This window comes from Pempheris klunzingeri, chromosome 23 (genome assembly GCF_042242105.1).
Source record: "Pempheris klunzingeri isolate RE-2024b chromosome 23, fPemKlu1.hap1, whole genome shotgun sequence".
NCBI lineage: Eukaryota > Metazoa > Chordata > Actinopteri > Acropomatiformes > Pempheridae > Pempheris > Pempheris klunzingeri.
This window is the reverse complement of record NC_092034.1, coordinates 5,767,167-5,789,075: the sequence shown is the minus strand read 5'-3', so window position 1 is coordinate 5,789,075 and position 21,909 is coordinate 5,767,167. Positions and strand designations below refer to the sequence as shown.

The 21,909-nt window shown below is 38.1% G+C and overlaps 3 protein-coding genes and 1 non-coding gene across 4 annotated transcripts; 3 read left to right on the top strand and 1 right to left on the bottom strand.

Annotated features, from left to right (window-relative positions):
* Positions 1-5,422: 5,422 nt before the first annotated feature.
* Positions 5,423-7,800, top strand: LOC139222985 (growth-regulated alpha protein-like). The gene is made up of 4 exons (XM_070854906.1): positions 5,423-5,619; positions 5,796-5,904; positions 6,016-6,096; positions 6,500-7,800. Exons 1-4 carry the CDS (start codon positions 5,559-5,561, stop codon positions 6,609-6,611), a joined length of 363 nt encoding a protein of 120 aa, XP_070711007.1. The 5' UTR covers positions 5,423-5,558; the 3' UTR covers positions 6,612-7,800.
* Positions 7,801-10,269: 2,469 nt separating this feature from the next.
* Positions 10,270-14,025, top strand: LOC139222990 (interleukin-8-like). Its single transcript, XM_070854912.1, has 3 exons — positions 10,270-10,358; positions 11,656-11,791; positions 13,273-14,025. The coding sequence occupies exons 1-3, from the start codon at positions 10,307-10,309 to the stop codon at positions 13,397-13,399; spliced, it is 315 nt and encodes a 104-aa protein (XP_070711013.1). The 5' UTR covers positions 10,270-10,306; the 3' UTR covers positions 13,400-14,025.
* Positions 14,026-15,765: 1,740 nt separating this feature from the next.
* trmt10b (tRNA methyltransferase 10B) lies at positions 15,766-18,680 on the bottom strand. The gene is made up of 8 exons (XM_070854754.1): positions 18,377-18,680; positions 18,019-18,127; positions 17,766-17,899; positions 17,481-17,633; positions 17,063-17,141; positions 16,578-16,645; positions 16,140-16,263; positions 15,766-16,058 (listed from the first exon to the last, which is right to left on the bottom strand). The coding sequence occupies exons 1-8, from the start codon at positions 18,506-18,508 to the stop codon at positions 15,913-15,915; spliced, it is 945 nt and encodes a 314-aa protein (XP_070710855.1). The 5' UTR covers positions 18,509-18,680; the 3' UTR covers positions 15,766-15,912.
* Positions 18,681-20,901: 2,221 nt separating this feature from the next.
* Positions 20,902-21,118, top strand: LOC139223327 (small nucleolar RNA U3). Its single transcript, XR_011585967.1, has one exon. It is a non-coding gene; the product is annotated as a small nucleolar RNA U3 (small nucleolar RNA).
* Positions 21,119-21,909: the final 791 nt, after the last annotated feature.

Below are 21,909 nucleotides of genomic sequence, written 5' to 3'. Positions count from 1 at the left end.
AGTATGCCTCCACACATCTGAAGTGAAAGGCGAGCTCTGTGTTTCACTTTAACATTTTCACTTTCACTTTACAATAAAACACACACCCAATGACTAGGGGTGGGCGATACGGGGAATTTTGGTAAATACCGGGCTAGTATCACCGATACCGATACTTTTTACTTGAAATGTCATGATCATTGAATAATTTTGTGATTTTGCCTTGAGTTAGTTGATTATGATTATGATTATGGTAAAACACAGCACAAAGATTTTAGGCAATAAAAATGCTTTTTTATTAACTAACTACAACAATAGAAAAAAATGTAACAGTATAAAAATAATAAAATAATTCTTCTTGATTAAGATGATTAAGTCTGTAACTGTAATCTGCATATAGCCTCTGCCAGGGATCCCCCCCCCTCCTTCCTCAACTAGACTTGCAGCTCGGAGCACTCTCGAGGGTGAGCTGCTCTTATGTGTTTATGTAAGTTTGTTGTGTTACCACAGTGGTGGATCACTTTATTGCACACATTACATTTGGCAGAGAGAGACACAGAGAGAGAGAGAGACAGAGAGAGACAGAGAGAGAGAGAGACACACACAGAGAGAGAGAGAGACAGAGAGAGACACAGAGAGAGACAGAGAGAGAGAGACAGAGAGACAGAGAGAGAGAGAGACAGAGAGACACAGAGAGAGAGAGAGAGACAGAGCGAGACACAGAGAGAGACAGAGAGAGAGAGACAGAGAGACACAGAGAGAGAGAGACAGAGAGAGAGAGACAGAGAGAGACACAGAGAGAGACACACACACAGAGAGAGACAGAGAGAGGAGTAGTAGGATTCCTGCTTTTCCTGTTGTGATTTTCCAATGGGGGGAAAAACAATACCACTCAGGAGTTTACAATGAAAAGCTAACATTTGGCAGTGGGTTGATTAGAGCCTGTCTGAAGCAGTAAAGCAGTGAAACGGTAAAGATAAAACGTTTAAAGAGGCTAAAAAGCCACAGATCTGCAGAATTATGGGGTGACACAAGCCACCGCCCTCATATTTAATGTAGTCATTGGATTCAGTGTTACATTTTAATTATACAAATATATTGATTAATGTAACTTACATTTTTTGTATCACCTCTGTGCAAAGTTTCTAATTATATTACTTTTTGTGAAATTAGTTTCTTCCCATTTTTATTTGTACAAGATTGAAATGCTTGTCATCTTGCCTTTAACATCTGAACAACTAAGACTAAACATTCATAGCGGCAGCATCCTTGATTCATTGTCTTCTTTTGCCGTTTTGATCTGTTATCAAAGCCACGCTAACAAATTCATCTCCTGCAATTAACCTAAAAGAAAATGAATAATTCTTTCTCACAAAAGCCCGGTGCTGTCGTTTCCTGTAATCTGATTTTAACATCTATTTACAAACAAGTGATCTTGCAATGTAAAAACCCAAGCAGCTAGAATTAAATTTCAGTGGGAAAAATATTGACAATTAATTCATCAATTAATTAAATAAAAAATATTAACGTTCAATTATACAACATGAACAAACTGTAAACTGTCTAAAACACAAATTACCCTTTACTTTTTTCCTCTAGACTTTCTGTATTCTCTGCACTCAATTTTAAATCCTCACAGATTTGTATATCCCTCTCATCACCTGGTTGACACCATCTTCTAACCTGCTCACCATCTCACCTTGGCCAGACTGGTACCCCTTCGTGTAAAGGCCCAGGATCGCCACCAACCGTTGTCCCGAGTGAGGCCTGTAAGCTCCTCCTTTTTGAGGGTGTGTATGGAAAACTGATCCTGATGCAGATCCTTCAGCTCTGGCACAGCATCGTCAGCATCCGCTTTGCAAAGGCCCGCGATCAGGAAGACGGATTGATAGTTGTAGAGGGGTTGAGTTGAGGGTAGAGAGTTGTGACACTGTGAGGTGGATTCAATGACAATAATCAGTAGAAATTTCCTTAAGAACAATAACAGGATTCTGATAAACAACCATAAGAGAAGGAAGATATTGATGTTGGGGTTCAACAGGAGTTACCCGTGTTGATTACAGCAGTGGCGCGTGTGATGTGGTACTACTGAGCCCTCAGAGGAAAGCTCATGCTGCCAGAGCTCATGTACACTGAAAGTGTTACTGGTTGCTGTAATCATTCCTGTTCTCCATACTGACTGAAAAAATCCCTTCCCAGTGTGTCCTTGTCCACAGTTCTGTTGCTCTGAGCAAAAATGCATTCCCAAGCTAATAGGAGGCTTCATCTGGAGCTTGAATTTCCTTCTGTCTTTTCCTCTGGCCTGTGCTCTGCATGTCAGTCCACCAGGTATTCACTGCCCATGGCAGACACTCAGTGCAGAGGTTCCTGGAGCAGCTGAGAGATGGAGGCACATCACCTTTCATAACATCACCAGGAGAGAAGGCCCATGTTCCTCTCATCTGGTCAGTTTCTCTGTATTCCCTTCCCCCATTTTCTCACCAGGCATCCACCCACTGAGTCCTTGGATAAAACTGACGTCCACTCTGAGCTCTCAAGTGAGGATTTCCTTCACTCTCAGGATTTTAACCTCTGGAGAGAGAGGTTCACTAACTTCTCGACAAATTCCTTCTGGGTTGACAGGGTCTTCTCCGGGAATTTAATCCTCTCCTTCACAGCCTCAACCTCCCCATTAAACTACAGCATAAACTCTCTATGTGTACTCTGGAGCATTACCACACCAAACCACCAGATGTCCCCCTAAGACTAAAAACTCTTATTAATGCACTGACAACAGTGAAGAAGCAGCTTTCAGCAATGAACTTTACAACCTCATATACAGAGTAACATTTGTCCAAATATAATAAATAGGTTAAATAAAGTCCGTGCTAATTACAGTCTCAGGAAAATTATATTTTTTACATTTGGCAGAACTTTTGTGTTAGTCATGCTTCACGCGGTTCCTCCGTATTGAAGTATTTATGTTCATTTTCAAACATTCACAGTTCATCAGATAATGTGAGCACTTGTTATCCCTCCTGTAGCAGAAACTCCTCCATATTTACAAGAGCTACATTCAATCAAAATTTCAACCTCAAGCATCCATTAACTAGCTTTTGTCAGAGCCTCCAGCTGGATCTCACAGTCTTCGTTAGCAAACGGGGCTGATAGCAGGAAGGGCATTCACATCCTGCCACCAGAGATCAGGTCATTAACCTGAAAAGAGGTCACAGTCTTCCCCTTTATAACATTAAATACATTCCAAATTGAGGTCAAGTGATGACTATTGAGCTCAGATGTGGTGGCAAATACAGGATTACACCAAACACTGTTTTTAATATCACAATCCAAATCCTGTGTACTGCACTAATGTTAACAAATGTCAGTGTTGTTTGTCGTCCCTAGCCTCTTAGTTTCATCACACGGCTCCTGGTGTCTGCATATGAGAAATGTTTATTCATAATTAGTATCCCCACTGATAATATCAGCATCAGTGTTATTGTGCTGAAATTAATTATTTTGCTATCACTGTGTGTCAACGCTAAATGATGTGACACTCATAAAAAAAAAGTCTACCAGGAAATAGTCACTCAAAAATCTTTTGGAAAATATTTTTGGGCATGTCATCCAAAATCCAATAAATTTCTACTTGTTTCCAGTCTTTATGCCAAGCCAAGATAACTTGCTGCTCACATTGTATTAATATTTAATGACCCAATGTGAGCATTGCATCAATCTTCTCATCTAACTCTTGACAAGAAAGTGAATGTTTCCCAAAATGTTGAACTCTTTAAAATTGCGGTAAATTTGCACTCGCCACCTCCATAAGATATCAGAGGCAGTGTGAGCCTCCCCAAGCTCCCAAAATGAACTTCAGTTTCAGATGAATAATTTCAAATGCATGTCTCAGCATTAAACCTAAATAAGCAAAAGGATTAGCTGCCTAGAATAGCTGTTGTAGTAACCTGTGGATTGACCGTGGGAAAATCACCTGCAAGTTGCTCTTCTCCCAAAAGGTCAGAGCCAAATGCCTGAACATCATGTTCATTCATGCTTTTATTACTCTGATTGAGAGAACATGATTACACACCCTCACACAGACATACACCGTGGGGTAATCATAAGCTGTCCAACAACTCTGCTTTTACCCCATATGCATTTCTTTCCTTTTTTTGATGTTGCTGCAAGTCCTGCCTGTACCTGCAATGTTGTCTCTGAGTAAATAACTTGTCGCCGAAAGGAATGTTTAGTTGGACATGCCCACAGTTCACATGAGGTGAGAAGCCACAAAGTTTGGTTTTTATCTAATTTCCAGCCATATTAAAGCCAAAATCACAAATATCAACACCAACACTGATACGTTTTATCGTTAAAAGTGACAAATTTACTATGTTGTAGGGGAGAAACCATGCGTGGTGACATATGAGGTCAATGAATCATAATAATAATATCCTACATCTGAATAAATTTTAATTGCCACTGAGTGTTGTAACACACTTGTGTTTATGTGTTTGAATTCTGTCAGCTGAATGAGATGATTGACAACTGTTAATGTGTCCAGACCACTAATGTGAGTGAATAAATTTTTTGACATGGATGCTGTTGATACTAGCACTCAAGGCAAGAAATAGGATTGGTGTTATCGATATCATTAAGCAGTGATGATGAATTTAATTTAAATTTGACTGGAAATTTGTTAAAAAAGTAAACTAGACCAGAAAGATATCGCAACCCGAGGTCCATTTAGTGGCTTTTTCCAGAGCTTTCCATCACATCTTGCAGTCTTCTCCTCTTCTGTTACCACGTGACCAAAGCTCTATTATTAGTCTTAGAGTGCCATCTATCAATAGAAACATTTGTATATGTTTATTGTAAAGGAAAAGATATAGAATATGAGGTTACAAAAAAAACAACAATAAAAACAGAGTAGTAATAGTGCCACAAGAAAATGGCCAGTGGCCTTTAAGAAACTCATAAAACTTCCTTTAGTTCCAAGGAAGACAGAAAAATGTGTCTCCAAGGGAGAGTTTCTGTGGGATGTTAAAAAGCTTCACATATTTCCCATTTTGTCCATCTGATTGGCACAGCGCTGTAATCTGAGTGCTAACACAAACATTTTAGACTGCCAGTAAGCTGTGGGAAGGGGAGCATCTGTAGATAAGCGTCATTAAAATGAGAAAAATGGTAAATGTGAGTGTGTAGATTAAATCTGATGGTAAAATATGTGGTATTAACAAACAATGTACCACCTCTGAACCCTCAACGCACAGGAAGTCTTTAAAAGGAAATGACAGCTACAGTGGATTCCAAGGAAAAATTGGATGGATTGCAAAAGGCAGTGTTGCTCCAGTACAACAGTTTCTATTTTTTTCCCAGCCACTTCTTAGGAAACTGTGTCCACCTAACTGTGAGCGTATAAAAAGGAGGTGCAGAAAAAATGGAGCTCACTGCTTTGCATGCTCAGGCAGCCAGAGGAGAGAAGAATAAACACAGCAAGGGGAGATTCTTCAAACCTGAGGGAGGAAATCACTGCAAAAAAGAGACTCAGCAGACCTCCTTTTTAAAAAATCACCCAGTAATTTCTACCATTTAAGACAAGGATGAATACTACAATCCAGTGCTTCATTCTCCTGGCCTGCACTGCCGTTTACACTTCAGCAAGTAAGTGTGCTAATTTATTGGATTGTCGAAAGCTTGCTGTATTTCTGCATTTATGTGGCTAAACCTTGTCTAGAAACATCTCCCTCACTGTTTCTTTCTCTGGGCCTTACATAAAACATGAAACAGTGCAACTGTACTATGCTGTTCCATTTACACTGTTGTCTTCATTTTTCCAGCCATAAAGGGCTGCCGATGTGTGAAGGCAAGCAAGAGTGTAAGGCGCTCTCTCATCGCTAATGTCGTGGTGAATGATCCTCGTCCGTACTGCAACAAGAAAGAAGTCATGTAAGACAACTTAGAAGGTTATTCTTATTCAGTGTTGATTAGTGTTGTTTGTTTCTAATTACAGTAATTTGTATGTGTTGTTTAAAGAGCTGCTTTCTCTTTCTCCCACAGTGTCACGCTGAAAGATAACCGCTTAACGTGTCTGGACCCCAAGCAAAGATTCACCAAATTAGTCCTGCAAACAATACAAATGTAAGTCCAAAGGCAAACTTTGTTCTTTTTACATACATGTTGTGTTTCCATTTGCTGTTGCTCAGTACAAATTGAACTTATATTTATGTAATTACACATCTGCACATCAGGCCTGTAAGTACTTTTACTTGAACCAACATTTTGCTTAATCCAACATTTAATACATTTTCTGTTCAACACTTGAGTTACAGAAATCCTGTTTGTTTTAGAGCAGATAAATCTGAGGGATTAGAAAAACCAGTCTAACTATGGTTGAACTGGCCATCAACCAGTAACATTTTCAACTTGTCACAATTAGCCAGAGCTTAATTTCAGGCAATGACAAGCTAAAAGGGTTGGAAACCGCTGTTTTAGAGGGTGGACGTTTCAAATTAAAGGATGACCATGATATGTTTCTTCACAGGCAGAGGATGATAAACGCTGCTAAAATGAACACCACCGGATCAATAACAGCCACAGCACCACCGTCAGTACCAAACACAGAACCAACCATGGCACCGCCAACATCACCATAATGCAAAATGCTGTTTGGCATTGATGAAGCAGTTACGACTGAAACAAGTGGAATTGTTTGACTTCACCTTGTTAGAACTTAGCACGCTGGTAGCTAAAATTGACGGCAAGATGTGACAGTGTGAAGCCTTTATTACTCTGGCAGCCACAACTGAGCAAATTTGTAAGTGTCCTTAATCAGAATATTCATGTGGGTAAACATTTATGAGGCACATTTATGAGGTTTCAGTTTGGCGGGATGGGAAGCTTTCTACATGCGCTGATGACACTGGTGTTTTTCTACCTTTGAATATCACCTTAAAACTGAATCAGTGGTTGATGAGAAGACTACTTTTTGACTGTGACATGTTTATTCACTCCGTCTTGGAGCACATAATTACAGTCTGTCATATTTAAAGCTTTCTGTCAAAGCATTGTTTGTGATGCAGTTGAAAGTTGCAGCTAATAATGTGAAGGAAGGAATGTCTATTAACTTTGCAGTATTTAAATGTGTAGTTGCTGTATTTTTGGGTGGTTTGCTCATATATTACAAACAAATGATATATATTATAAATAGATAACAAGTTTCAAGTTCAAAGCAGCCAGAAAAGTGTTTTTTAGATTGTAATTTTTTAGCTGTATTGTTACCAGTATTTGCTACACACATTTTGGCGTAATTATGTACATTTTGAACAAGGGGAAACATGCAGGTACACTGTAAGACATTTCATGTTATTTCAACTTGCAAATGAAAGTTCACCTGCTGCCTTGAAAACACAAATTAACTCAACTTGAAGACAACCTTTGTTTCAACTCGTGAATTAAAGTCCATCTAGTTGATATGACTACAATGTTCTAGTTGTCTCAACATTGTTTTTTAAATTGATTTAACTTTGGACTCAGAGTTAAAACAACTAACCTTACATTATCAGTGCAAGAAAACCTCATTTACCTAGTCAAACAAACTCACATTTTGATATTGTTATAACTCACACTTTCAAGTTCAGTATTTATATAACTTCCCATTTCAAGTTAAGAGGATAGTGCAAGTTTGCTTGATTTATTAATCACTATTAACAGTTGCTTTCCTCCAAGACTTTCTGTATAATTTCCTTAATATTTTGACCATCAAGTTCTCCAATGTCAAGTAACTCATTCCTGTATTGCTGAATTAGAAACATGTAAAATGGTTTGAATGCAGAGAAATAAAGATGCCAGCTGGTTTTTAATCGCCTCTCCATGGTTCTCCCCAAAACACATTAACCCTACCCATAAGTCCTTGCGGCGCTGCCCTGCCGATGCCACAATATGAAGGTGATGCCTCAGGATCATTAACAGAATCCTCCCCTTTGTTTTTTCAACTGATAACTTGATAAAGCAAGTTCAGTCAATTTGACAAAATGTTCAATTAGTCAAGACAATGAATAAATGTAAATTTAACCAACAAAAACTAGAATAGCTGAGTTCAAAATCTAAAACTTATCAGAGCACTTTGAGTTAAAGAGAAAATGTAAATTGACATAACTAAAAAGGGCTGTGATGTTTTACAGTGTACATATGGTCCAATAATCAGAAAACATAGAGAGACCAAAGCAAAGGCCAAAGGCCAAAGTAAAAATGAAGGTAGAAATTAAATATGATGAATAGTCTACAGCCATGCTGGGTGCTCTGTGAGCCTGTACTTACAATGATATCTATATTTTTCATGTAACATTTGCTAAAATCTTGCAGTATTTTCTGCACGTGGCTAATAAGAAGACCAAAGAATGGCAGCAAGACTCACGCTCATTACCCGGTTACACTTTCTTTTAGTCATTCTTGGAAGGAGAAGTGAAGCAACTAATCCACCATCACTGGCACACCCTGTCACAATACTTATGGCAACACTAATAAAACATATCAGCTTAAATAGGTTTCCGTACAGTCTCTCCTGCACAATCTCTCCTGTTTTACTTTGGGCTGGAATCAACAAAGTCACATTTTATCAATATAAACAAATAAGCTGTTGAATTAGCAGAGAGCTATTAGACACGTTACAAATACTGATTTCGTATTTTCTACTCAGTTTGGCTCACAACAGTGTTTTAGGATTCAAATACCGTCCTCCACGCAGAACAAACATGAAAAGTTACATTGTCATTCCCCATTGAAAGTCCTCTTAAGGTTGTCTTTCAAAGAAGTCAATTTTGCTAAGTCATACTGTAATACGTCATTTCATTCCTTAAAGTCATGTGGCCTTGAGGCTTTGCATGATGACCCACTTTCATCCCACATTTATGACCCAGTCGTCTGATAAAGACACATGCCTTCAATCATAAGGGAATAATATTTCTCAAGACAAGTCTGAAAGTGCTTTATCATTAAAAAATATATTTCAGTCATTATATTGTATGTCACTAATAATACTTGGTGAACAGATACACGTAGATCCAAATAACTTGTACACATCTTTATCTTATATTTTCAGTGTCAGTGAATCACTGTAACCTCAAAACAAAATGATCTACACAATGTAGATATCTACGTTTTTTTGTTTCTTCTCAAAATCCCACATAGGATGTTTTTATAAAGAATGACAGGTTTATATCAAATAGATATATATATATATATATATTTACTGTGTATTTCCTCAATGAGTATTTTGTGGCTGCACAGCTTGTACGATTCTCTAGTTGTAGTTAATGAGCACCCTTCACCTTCACAAACAAACAGATGCTCTAGTTAAAAGTGTGAAATTAAAGGAAAGACGAGACGAAATATTGAAAAGATTCAAACAAATACTAGATGAAAGCTGTGAACTAGACTTTCCTTCTCATGTGCAGCATAAAATGTATGGATATTGGTTAAAAACAACTGAAGACAAAACAATTAAAGCTGCTTTAATGACTTTTGGGGGCACAATACTTCACACACATTTGGCATATTATGGCCTTATAAAATTGTTATCGCTAAAGTTTTAGCAAACAGTTGCTACAGAGCGATTTTATCATTCATTTGGAGGCACTTTTCTGGCAACATGATGAAACATGAATCAGATATTCCCTCTGCTTTTAGCTCTGTTTTGGTCTCCACCAGCTCCTGAGGGATATATAAATAAATATATAAACAAACACCAAGTGTAAATAAGAACCATTTGACATAGTTACTGTATTGTACTGTGTTGTACTATATATATATACAGGGTCAGAAAAAGGCCTCAGGGCAAAAACAACAACAGCACTATTTCACAGCAGACTGTCATATGCACAGTAGCCACAGGTGAAAATGAGTTTGTTTACAGAAATGCAACTGATGATCATTTTATCATTTTCCTCTTTCGGAGTCAGAGGGGGAAAACAGAGGTGAATTATTCTGCAGAGCTATGACAAGCAGAAGAGAAATGATGCTGTTGGCTGTCTGCACAGACAGACACACTCCGTCTGTATGACTCATTTCTCTGGCCGCCATGTCATCTCTTAACCTCAACGGGGCCTCTGGTCTGTGCCTGAACCCACCGTCCCATGACTACCTTCTGCTGCACATGTGAATGCACTAAAGTGAAACCAATACACACACACACATGTACAAATTTTTTTTTTTTTCAAAATCTCCTACAGCTGAGTTGGTGAGGAGCACATGATCAGTGTATGTAGAAATATTGGAGGGCAAGATGTATATAAACAGTCCCAACAGCTGTACGATATCTGTCTGAGAAGAACTGAACGAACAGCAGCCTAAGATGAAGCTCTGCATCCTGCTCGTGTTTGGGACCCTGCTTGTCTTTATTGACGGTAAGAGCACAACTGCATTGTGGGAAAGTTTCTATGTAACTAAACATTTGAAGTGGGTTGTCGAAGGCAGATGGTAAACTGATGTCACTTTAGTAAATATAATAGAGTTTTTCTCATGAAATAGAAATTATAAATCTGGAAGCCGCATTTATGCTTTGACAGGAAACTGAACTCTTAGAATAGAGAAATTCCTTTCGCTGAATCAGTGAGTGACTCACTGCAGTTTTGCTACAGAAGGGAAGCAAGAAATAATCTCTTGAACTTTATATTATACCAAATGTCTCCTTTAGAAGCATAGCAATCCACACTGTAATATCACTCTTATTATCACTATACCCTTGTTTCTGCAGGTTTTAGCACATTCACAACAAAATCAAACTACTTAAATCATTGCTGATCACTTTCCAAGGCATGCTGAAGTGTTAAAGGTTGTTTTTTCAAGCAGCCATTGATTTTCATTCTTTTGTCCAACAAAATAAAAGGAGGAAATGTGTAAAACTTAATAATAATATCATGTTCAACCCCACTCATCTAATATGTTTTGTTGCAGTTGTGTTGTATTTTAGCTTGTTCAATTTCGGCTTCACTCCCCAAAGTTTCTCAAACTTTTCAGTCATCAGTGACCATAATATCACATCATAATGGCTCGGAGTTTTTAAGCTGTATTGAAGAGGGAGATTCTTGGAAGACAAAAGGAGGAAGTTATAAGAATGTTGAAATATGAAAGCTGGTGGTTGTGATGAAATCCTGCGGTTTCGAAAATGCTCTTCTCAGCACTTAATTCATTAGTAGTCGTGTACACATCAGGCCTAACAGCATCAGGATTAGGCAATTCAAGGCAAAGTTTCCAGTGAGATAGAAAATGGACGGGAAGGTTGCCATGGCCTCGCAATTATTGTGGATGAACTCATGATTTCACATGAATATTGTGTTTGCAGTGCAAAGTAGAACTGCAGCCCCAGTTGGCACTGTCATGTGGTGCTGATGGCGTGTGTTTGTAAACTGAGCAGTTCTGGCGTTTGAACTGACAAGATTACATAACCACGGTATCAATCGACCACAATATTTATACACGCTAATCTGGTCTCAAAACAAGGAGATCATTTAATTTTTGCATTGCGAAATATTACAAACGTCAAAACACCTTCAAAACACAGAAAAAGTGCATGTTCTGACCTTTTAAATGAAACAGGAACAAAAGCAATGGAGATCAAGCTTCTTTCGTGTCATATAGAAAATTTTTTGTCTGCTTAAACTGGTAAAATCTGTATTCTGACTGAGTGTCTTTTGATGACAGGTATGCCGCCGATCAGCAGAGACTACAACACCCACTGTCGGTGTCTGCAGGTGGAGTCAAGGATCATCCCTCCGGACAGCCTGAGGAGCATCAAGCTCATCCCTGAAGGGCCCCACTGCTCAGACACAGAAGTCATGTAAGTTTAATCAAAATCATCACACAAATATAAACTACTAGATCATAGCGGCAATTGTTTTCATTATCAGTGAATCTGTGGAGAGCGTCCTTTATTCGTGGTTTCATGGTTTGGTCAACAAAACAACAGAAAACTGTAAAAATTGCCATTCAGGTACAGGACTGGTTATTTTGTCCTAAACCAAAAGATATTCATAGAGTCATACTAGATATAGTTTAAAACTAGGACACTGGTCTTTGAGACTATGTCTCTGGGGATGTTTGGAATTTTAATGACCTGAGGAGGAAGAGGATGAAGAGGAGGAAGAGGAATATTTACTTTAGCTTCTCCATCTGAAACACAAACATTTGAGAGGCCTGTTGAACCTGACGGTAGAAAATACTTGTGATTGGACCTGGAGGCTCATCTAGTAGAGTGCATACCATTAAGGCTTAGACATTTCTGCAGTGGCCTGGGTTTGAACCTCTGCTGCATGTCGTCCTCACTGTCTAGATAAAGCCTAGACATGCTTGTGATGGATGCAAGCAAAACACAACCCTGTAAAATGAAAAATCTCACTATTATCTCCGTTATCATCTGATTTTGGTGCATTTAAATAGAGTGAAGTGTGCCAGTACAGACTTGTTTGAACAGATAGAAAAGCTCTCTGACGTTATCAGCTTAGAAAACTTGTATTATCTATCACTTATCTCATAATTACCACAAGTGCACAAGTCCGGTCAGGCCTCCTGGAGTCTCTTCTCGCTCTCCTTCACACGCTCTGCTTGTATGGAAAATTTGAGGATTGTAAATATCTTTTTTTCTTTTTAAATCAACATTGAGAATAAAGTTGAGATTTTATTTTAACATCTGGCAGGGCTTTAAGTTTCATCTAATTCTTTATTTCAGAACTTTAAAAGCTCAGCACCGTGAATCACTGTGAGCTGCGTGTATAGATTATAATGGTCATAGTCATATCTATCACTGAGGACAGTAAGAATGTGTCCTCTGTGTTATTGTCGCTAGGTCTGACAGTTTTGGAGCCAAAGGAAAATAATTAGAAATCTGTGCTCATCTTCAAACGTTTACGACTGCAAAACCACAGAAATGTTAGAAAGACTAGATGAAGAATTAAAGGACTGATGTCTATTGTAATGATGTCCATGTAGGTCTCACTAAAAATCTACAAGACAAATGTTTTTATGCATCACATACATGTGGAACAAACTCCAGGAAAACTGAGGTCTGCTGCCTTTGATCCATTTTAATTTGGGGTTATCAGTTTTAGCTTATTTTCATCTTTTACTGTATTTTACTCCTTAAATCCTACATGTCTTTTTATAATAACTGTCTTTTCTTTTATATCTTGCCTTTTATACAAATGAAATTGCCTTACCTTATTACTGTGTGGGGAGATGATATGAAGACAAAGATGAATGAAGTTTGGAGAAGGTGGTGCTGCTCTTGGACTGTTTCTAATTATGGTAAATCTTTTTGGCCAGAGCTGGACTGGCGAGCGGGGAGAAGGTTTGCCTGAACCCTCGATCCTCCTGGGTGAAGAAGCTGATCCACTTTGTTCTTGAGAGACAACTAAACCAGCAGGCAGCACTTCCCAAGAATCAAGCATAATATCATCAAGCAAGTTCAGCTGATCAGAGTAGCTCCTCTCTGCAACCATGAGCCGTGCTGTTTCACTTTAAAAGATGACTAACCCTAACCCTAACCCTAATAACGTGCAATAAATTCCTGTTTTTTATGAAGTATTTTATACAAATGTCCTGAATAACGCTGATTCTGTATTGTTGAAGTGTTAGGCAGAGGAGTGTGTGGTTATGTTAGGCAGTGAAGTGTTTTGTGTGTCTAAAGTGTCTAATTGTGTCTTCAAAAAGTGAATTGTGACTTCTCCAAGTAGAAAGTCTGGCTGAAGCGTGAAATGTGCAATATTCTAATACGAAACATATCTTTACTCCTTTTGGTGAAGCTTCAGTCATCGGTTCCTTTGTTAAGTCCCTAATGAGGGACTTACATAAGGAAGATTACTGAAAAATCTAATGTGAGGCTTAAAAGAAAAATAAATATGTTTAAAAAATAAAATGCATGTCTTGCATTCAGTCTTGCACCTGCCTTTGCTCTGGATGTGAATGATGTTGTCCCATATTATTGTACACATACTGTCAGTATTCATTCAGGTGAGCTGTGATTAACTCATCCCCAGGGGAAAATTGTTTTGTAGCCAAGTGAAACACAAAAGACACACAGACTTGAGTATATGATGCATAAATCATAATAAAATACTTAAAGCATATACTGTACTCAGTTTATAAGAAGAAAAAAAAAAGATTTGACATCTTCTCATGACCGTGGGTGTGCGCAGTGATGACATTAATCCTTGTAAACATCGTCACACCTGTTAAACCAGATAAAGACCAGACCCTCCACACTGCCAGCGTCCGTATTACAAACCTGTCCACAGACATTTTGACTGTTCTCTGACTCAAACAAAGTCTGCTGATAAGATCGATTACTTTCAGGCCCTGGGGAAAATATCTGAACAAGTTTTAACATGTACAAAAATTCATTTTTTTCAGATATTTGCGAGGCTTCATATATGAAGAGTTGGCATCATAGCAGACCCTCTATGACTGGACAGGATAAGTGGTTGCTCTAACAGCCCACAAGCACAAAAAGTGAAGCTCAAAGAGTGCCACCTTTTATAAAATAAATCAAACTTTCACACTGGCAAATATTCCCTCCTCCAGATTAATTATGAAATCACTTGCTGACATCTGTAGGAGGGGAAGTTGCGTTATCATTCTGCAGAAGTGCTGTCAGTGTGTGTTGTGATTGATATATTGGCCTCAACTGTCTTATTCATCTTGACTTGATTCTTGTGTAAACTTCCCATCAGCGGCCTTCTGGTGCATCCATGTGATTTTTTTTTTACATACTGTGAAAAGAGCGCTGCTGCAGTCTAGTCGGCAGAAGACAAAGGAAGGAATAAGTGTTTATGAAATGTAGAAAGTGTCAGGTCTTTAAATGTTCTCGAGAAGAAGGGTGATTAATATTAAGATTATTAAAAAAGTAATCAAGCTGGTTAGATCAGAGAATACAGTTAACACCATAATTGATTAACTTACTGCACAGATCTCTGGTTTCTCTGCACACAAGACAATGTTGCACCATATCAATTAAGTATGTGAGTATATTTACTAAGACACTGTTATTATTCCTTAATCTAGTAATGCCTGAAACATCCTGTGACCAGTTTTTTCTTCTTTTTTGGTTTTGATTCAATCTGAGAATTGCACAATCAAATTGAGTATTAAAGCGATTCCAAACGTCCAAGATGGTTTCTCTCGTGTGCCAAAGTTGCTTTGGCAATAACAGCTGCATGATGATAAAGTGAGACTGACTCTCCATCTGTCCTTCCTGTCTAGGACAAAAAAACTCCTGTGCTGTTTTATGTGTAAAAGTTCAATGACACTGTTTGAAAGACGCGCGACAACACGACCAGACAAGACGATGAGACGTCAGGCAGTGACCCTAACAAAGGCCGTCCACCAACACACACTGCCTCTTTTAAATTGTTTAATTAAGAAGTAATCAGCAACATTAATTCATTCAGAAAAAAAAAGATAAACAAAGATTAGTCAGTGAACGCAACAAAAAGGACTCCTGAGAAATGGTTAAAACACCACAAAAGCTCCTGTTTTATTAAAGTCCTGAATCAAATGAGAACTAATAAACATCTGCAGTATCAAAATATATTTCTTTTTTGTTTCACTGTAAACGATATTGAGAAATATTAAACCACAGACACTTAACACTTTGAGTCATCTCTTCTCAGGTAATTAACATGGACGGTGATGAAGTGATGTGACCCTGAGTCATAGTGTGTAAAGTGAATGTTAACGTTATGTCTGGGCTGCCCTCCCTCCCTCCCTCCCTGCCTCCCTCCCTGCCTCCCTGCCTCCCTCCTACTGTTAAAATTAGGTAAGATTCCTATATTTTCTTCTGTTTTTATTGTGTGAAAGTAGGTAAGTTAGTTGGTATTATTGCAAGGGGAGTGATTGTTATGTTATTCTAAGGTTTCCCTTTGGCCGGTCGAGCATAAAGCATGAATGAAAAGGAACCTATATGAATCAAAGTGCTAAGTCTGTGTTTGGAGGGATGGGAGAGGGTTGGGAATCGTCTGGTGCAACAACAAAACCCTTCCCCCGGGGGAACCACGCCTGCAGGGCTTCAGTCCAGCTACCGGTGTTGCAGAAAGTCAGCAAGATGTCGAACACTGTGCACAGAGAGAGACTTCATTAATGACATGTATCAAACAGCTTCGACTGTCTTGCAAATGAAAAGTACTACTGCTCACCTTGATTAACAGCCAGGATCTTTGAGTGGAAATTCTTAGCGTTGTTTTTCTTCACCATGTACTCGTCTATGGGCAGCCTCGCCGTGTGGACTCCCAGTTCTCCGGCCCTTGAAAAACTCAACTTCTGCAAGTTGAGAGACAGCAAGAGGGATATCCAATTAATTACACATCAAACATTAATTGCTATAATCTCAGCTACTTTAATCATTTAGATGATTTCAGACTCTCATGCAGGTTTTTGTCTTGCAGGTTTTATGTTTCACTTGATCTTTTGCCAGTTCTATATTTCACAAATATATTTATTTAGCTACTGGATTTTTCTCAACCTGAGCAGAAAAGATTAAAATAGAAAAAAAAAAAATCTAATCAGTCATGAATTAGCTGATAGATCTGCTGACATGTGATGGTGCAGTTATAATCTGCCTGAATGTAAAATACCTTCTGGATGCTCTCATCCACAAGCCCCCCGAGGACGTACACTTTGTCTGCATCCACTGTTTCTAAAGCTGAAACAAGATAAAACAAATATATTAAATCATAGCAATGACAATCAAAGAGTATGAATATAAATATATCATTTTGTAGCTTTGCTCTGACTTTATTTGTCCAAATGTACCATATTTTTCTCATTTTTCAGTTCAGTTCAGTTGTTTACCTTTTTTTAAATGAAGCCTAGGTGATCTTTGTGTTTTACTGTGTGTACATATGAGAACATGTTAACAAGTGAAGTGCTAGTAGCATTAGTACCACCAGTAATAATAGTTTTAGTGGCATTACTGTATGAGTAGACGGTCAGAATGCGCCCCCTGCTGGCCACAAAGATGCACTTCAGCCTAAAACGTTGCGTTCATGTGCATGAAGTTCCAACTTTGGCGTTTATGAATGAAATATTGTGGTTTCACAATGAGACAAATCTCTCATACCTTCTTCGGCATCTGGTGTGAGGTAGACGACGGTTTCTGGAGGAAAAAGGTCCAGGCAGCTTTCTTCAGTTATGTCCATCTGAGAAACGCAGACAGAGGGAATGAGAATTGGGTTTATTGCCAAGGAAAATTTCACATTTCAAGGAATTTGGTATCGGTATTGTTGCTGCATAATCAAAGAGCATAAATAGAAAATATCAACATATAAAAGAGATATTTACAATACAGAGTATGAGTTAAAATAAACACTAAAAGATGAACAATTTATTTGTAACGAATGATGAACAATTTATCTGCTATTTCTTTCAATGAATGAGCTAAATAAGCTTAGATATGTATATAGTTCAAGACATTGTATCATTGGAGCCTCCCAGCCATCATGTTTCCTTGGTCACGGTTCGTGAACAACAATAATCACCTTGTAGTTGAGGAAGCCGTCGTTCATTCGAACGCACTCTCTGTAGACGCGACTGTCCTCCCTCAGGTCTGTCAGGAGAAGGTGAAACGGTCGAGTAGCCTTCTTGTTGGACCCGTACAGCCTTCTTAACTGGCCAGCCAGTCGACTGATCTCCTGAAGCAGACAATCACACGCAGTTGACACTCGATGGATTGATGCAGACAAGTAAATGTCTCTCTTTGGAAAACCAGCTGCTTTCCACCCTAAAATTTCTGACAGTTAACGTTGTTTTGAGGCTCATCTCACCTTGTCAGACATGCTGTCTGTCATACTCAGGTCGATGCAGAGTTTGAACCCCGTGGACTGAGCCTCGGCTAAACGCTCTTTGGTGATCGCTCTCAGGACCCGTTTGGTAAGATGAGGATTATCTGCTCTTGCACCTGTACGACAAAAATGTAGAGAAGACACATGCTGTCATTATAGAAGCTTTAGACGGGAATGTAAATTACTTCCATCTTCAAAATCCTTCCAAAGACAAAATTAGTCACTCGAGCTTCACCTGACTCTTGCTCCCGGTTGAGCTTCCTCCTCTGCTTCTCTTCCTTCCTCTTGCTTTTCTTCGCCGCCACCTGCCTCTCCCAGTTTCGCTGCTTCCGCAACACGTTCCTCTGTTCATTCAGCGGACAAAACACCAATAACAGAACAGAATAATTCAAGGCTTCTACAGATTTTTATGGGTTTTTTAATTTCATTTTTTTAATTCTTTATTCATTTTAAAGAATTAAAAATTATGTTATTAATTAAGAAAATAATTTAACAATTAAACAGATAGTGAAAACAAAGGTTAGATTAGATCTATACATGCTTGAATAGGCTTTAAAGTTTATTACAAATTGAGATTAAATAAACAAACTTACTGAATACTCTGCATCTTCTCTCCATGGCCTGTCTTCCACCACATCCGTCTCCACTTCTATCTGAAGCAGGTCCATCGCCTCAGAAACTCCATTCAGCTGCATTTCACACACATCTGAGCGAGAATGAGCCATTTCAGTCAGCTAAAAGAAATCCATTATGTTCTTCTGTAAATGTCCAGAAAATAGTGTTTTGCAGTTGATCTGGAGTCTACACATTGATACATTAAGAGCAACATATGAGTGATCTAAAGGCAGAAAAGGGAGGAAACATAACCAAGCTGACGAACAAAGTCGCTTCCAGGTTGTGAACATGTGAGCGGCGCATGTGGATGACGTCAGAGTAAACAAACAGGAGAGGGCGAAGTCAAACGTGAATGAATGTGATGGAAAATAAAACATGACAGACCAGATTCAATTAGACAGACATAAACCAAATGTTTGATATTGTCTGCGACGTTTTTTAAGTAATTACAAAAACATAGTTGTGTCTGCAGCAGTTTTATACTTTATACATTATCGTTAACACGCCAGAAGAGGGCAGAATAATACCCATATAACTCAATAAAAACTCAACAACATAAATACTTGAATTCATTCATTAAAGACTGGCAATGTTTTTTGGAAATTATTAAATCTTTGCACACTGCAGTGTTTAGTGTATTACATATAACCAACAGAGACAAAATGATTTTTTATACTTATGTTTAATTGATGTATTTTAAGTATCACTATTATCCCGTCCTAATTTATTTCACTCGGCTGAAAAATAGCCACACACAATAAAACAAAACACGATTTAAAACGTTACTCAAATGTAACCGTGTAACGTTTCTCTTCCTGTCTTAATTACGCATGCGCAGAGAGTCAAGGTTACATAAGGGACGTTTAACCACGATCACCTGTGGTGAGTTCATCCCGTCGTTTATGTAGTTTAACATTTTGTTTTATAGTAGATAAAAAGCCAGGTAACGTGTCTGGGATTTACTCTGATGCTGAAAATTTAGACGGTTGTTGAGTGTTGGCGAGTTTACGTGAAAGTTAGCATTGGCTAAATAGCATAGCATTAGCTAGCCAACTCGATCGTAGCGCCATCACGATTCCAGTACGGCGGATGTCTAATTAGGACCCTTTTTTTTTTTTTTTTTTTTTACAATTTCTATAACGCGTGGTGCTATAAACTTTCAAATATGAAATGTTATATTTAGTCCGACACCGTCAATAAACGTGTCAAGGTCGGGGTGGGTTTACAATGTTAGCTAACTTTGCGCTAATTCGTATGCTAATGTCCGTAAACCTAGCATGCAGTCACTTGTGCAATTTATGTGACGTTACATATATAAATTCAGAGTGAAACTTAGAATAAACAAGTGACTGTTGACGGCTATGTTAGTTTTAGCTTTTAATCTGCTATCGTTTTGTGTCTTAATGAGAATGTGAGGCTAAAGCTTGATATATTAATGCTTTTTGGTCAAAATGTTCTCTTTTGCAGCGATTAACTAAATTGGTATTATTGGATCACTAGTACATGGTAGTATAACTATGAATTTGTGGTAAGTCTAAAACACCTTTTAATGCAAAGTGTTTCTTTTTCTCTTCTAAAACAGCTGAATGAAAACTGTTATGATTTTTCCATGTTATAACGACATTGGAGTAGAAGAATACACAAGTTATTAACAAAACGCCTAACACAGTGGACCTAAATGTTACAAATGCAAATCGTTGAATATTTTCATTATAGTGAGATAAAGTTGTTACGTGTGTTTCGCATGTTTTTGACGTAAACATGCTAATGAAAATAAAAATTTTAAAGATATTTCTTTCGTGGTCCAGGCGCAGCGATATCTGTTGGTGTAATCTCGTTTCTAGTCGGAAGCCAAACACTGGTGCACACTCAGCCTTTTCCTGACTAGCTCTTCTTAACGTTAAATTAACATTTTATGATATTTTCCCTTTGGTGTCATTATTTCTATTTCGACCTGTTTTACACTATGTGACACTAGCATCCAGTCAATGTACGTGTGTTGAGGATTGTTTAGTTTCTCGGCTTTAAAAGCATTTTTACGCCCTTGTTGTTGTTAGCATTTTGAAGCTAACACGCTGCCATGCAGCATCACAGCAACCAATGAGAGACTCTCAGGAGGGATATATGCCACCAGACGGCATTGTGGGTATCTAAATAAAGATAAGTTATAGATTATTTATCAGCTTTTGTAGGGTTTTATCGTGGGAACAGCTGGCATGTATCGACAGTGCTTTGCGCTGTCAGTAAAACGGTGTTAAAATGTAATTCCGATGATAAATATTATCATTATAGTGTGTTTAAAGTATTTGTTTATCGCGCTAACAAATGAGGACACATGTTCATAGTGTGGCTTTTATTCGGTACAATCCACCGGTTCGCTATGTAGACGTTAGTTGTGATCCTATTCTCCACATAAAGATCTTGCACAGTGGTTGGAGTGAGCACCGTGACTGTGGAGCCCAGGACCTCCATACTAGTAGTCGGGCAGGAGCATTTCATCGTTAAGACTATACTTTCAGGGATCATTTCTATAGTTTCTGACTAGTGAAATGTGTTTCTAAACAGTTTGGTCTCGCTAACCACGATGATGAGGTGGTGATACTCCTTCCTGAGCGCGAAGCGGGCAGAGAGACTTGATTCAGTTCATATGTTCTCTGCTTTTGATGACCGTTCACTGTCTCCTCTGGGGACACTGAGGGGAGGAGTATGATCAGAGTGGTAGTGCTTCACTGTTAAAAGGAAAATCAAAAGGGTTTAGTAATTAATACTTAGTGTTGTAGTTGATTACTGTCCAGTAATTAATATTATTCAGAATTGACTCACTTAGTTTATGTTTTATGCATGTTAATGTAGTTTTTATACACAAGTGATGTGTGTGTAATTTAATATATAAGTTGTTGTACCTCAGACTGTATTTCTATATTCCATATGTACCATATCCACCTTATTGTGTGATTTGCTCCACTCCATTTATTTACAACATTATTATTTCATTCTTTGTTTGCTATGTAGTTTTATTCTTTGCAGATTGTGTTTTGCACATACAAAGAACTCATCTGCTCATAAGATACGTTTCTTTTTAATAGAATAATAAACTACCCACAGTAGCCAAATTGATGTACCTTTGGCCCCGCTAAAATATTTCAGTTTCTTACATCTTAACAAATGTATAATAATGAAATAACTCACTGTAATGAGTATTCTGCAGTGAGCGAGTACTTTTACTTTTAATTCTTTGAGTACATTAGCTGATTTTACTTGTGTACTTTTACACTAAATTTTGAATTAAGAGTTTTTCTTTTATTAGAGTATTTTTTTAGAATCTGATAATGGTACTTTTGATTTAAAGTAAATGATGTGAATACATCCTCCACCGCTGCCTGTTAACTTAACTACACTGGAAGGAAGGAGGAGAACTTAAGGGAAAGTAAACTAGTATTTCCATCACAGATGCACAGTTTATTAATGGGATTACTGCCGAGGATGTGCGCGGTGAATTAACATTATTTAC

What these genes read in the sequence shown, in the direction of transcription:
- trmt10b (XM_070854754.1), bottom strand. Translation starts at nt 18,508, where the DNA reads ATGGCTCATTCTCGCTCAGATGTGTGTGAAATGCAGCTGAATGGAGTT. An exon ending in GAGAAGATGCAGAGTATTCA is followed by an intron (nt 18,128 to 18,376) that starts GTAAGTTTGTTT and finishes CTGAATGAACAG; the next exon opens with AGGAACGTGTTGCGGAAGCA. An exon ending in CACACCAGATGCCGAAGAAG is followed by an intron (nt 16,646 to 17,062) that starts GTATGAGAGATT and finishes ATCTTGTTTCAG; the next exon opens with CTTTAGAAACAGTGGATGCA.
- LOC139222985 (XM_070854906.1), top strand. Translation starts at nt 5,559, where the DNA reads ATGAATACTACAATCCAGTGCTTCATTCTCCTGGCCTGCACTGCCGTT. An exon ending in TGCCGTTTACACTTCAGCAA is followed by an intron (nt 5,620 to 5,795) that starts GTAAGTGTGCTA and finishes TCATTTTTCCAG; the next exon opens with CCATAAAGGGCTGCCGATGT. An exon ending in TGCAACAAGAAAGAAGTCAT is followed by an intron (nt 5,905 to 6,015) that starts GTAAGACAACTT and finishes TTTCTCCCACAG; the next exon opens with TGTCACGCTGAAAGATAACC.
- LOC139222990 (XM_070854912.1), top strand. Translation starts at nt 10,307, where the DNA reads ATGAAGCTCTGCATCCTGCTCGTGTTTGGGACCCTGCTTGTCTTTATT. An exon ending in CCTGCTTGTCTTTATTGACG is followed by an intron (nt 10,359 to 11,655) that starts GTAAGAGCACAA and finishes TTTTGATGACAG; the next exon opens with GTATGCCGCCGATCAGCAGA. An exon ending in TGCTCAGACACAGAAGTCAT is followed by an intron (nt 11,792 to 13,272) that starts GTAAGTTTAATC and finishes CTTTTTGGCCAG; the next exon opens with AGCTGGACTGGCGAGCGGGG.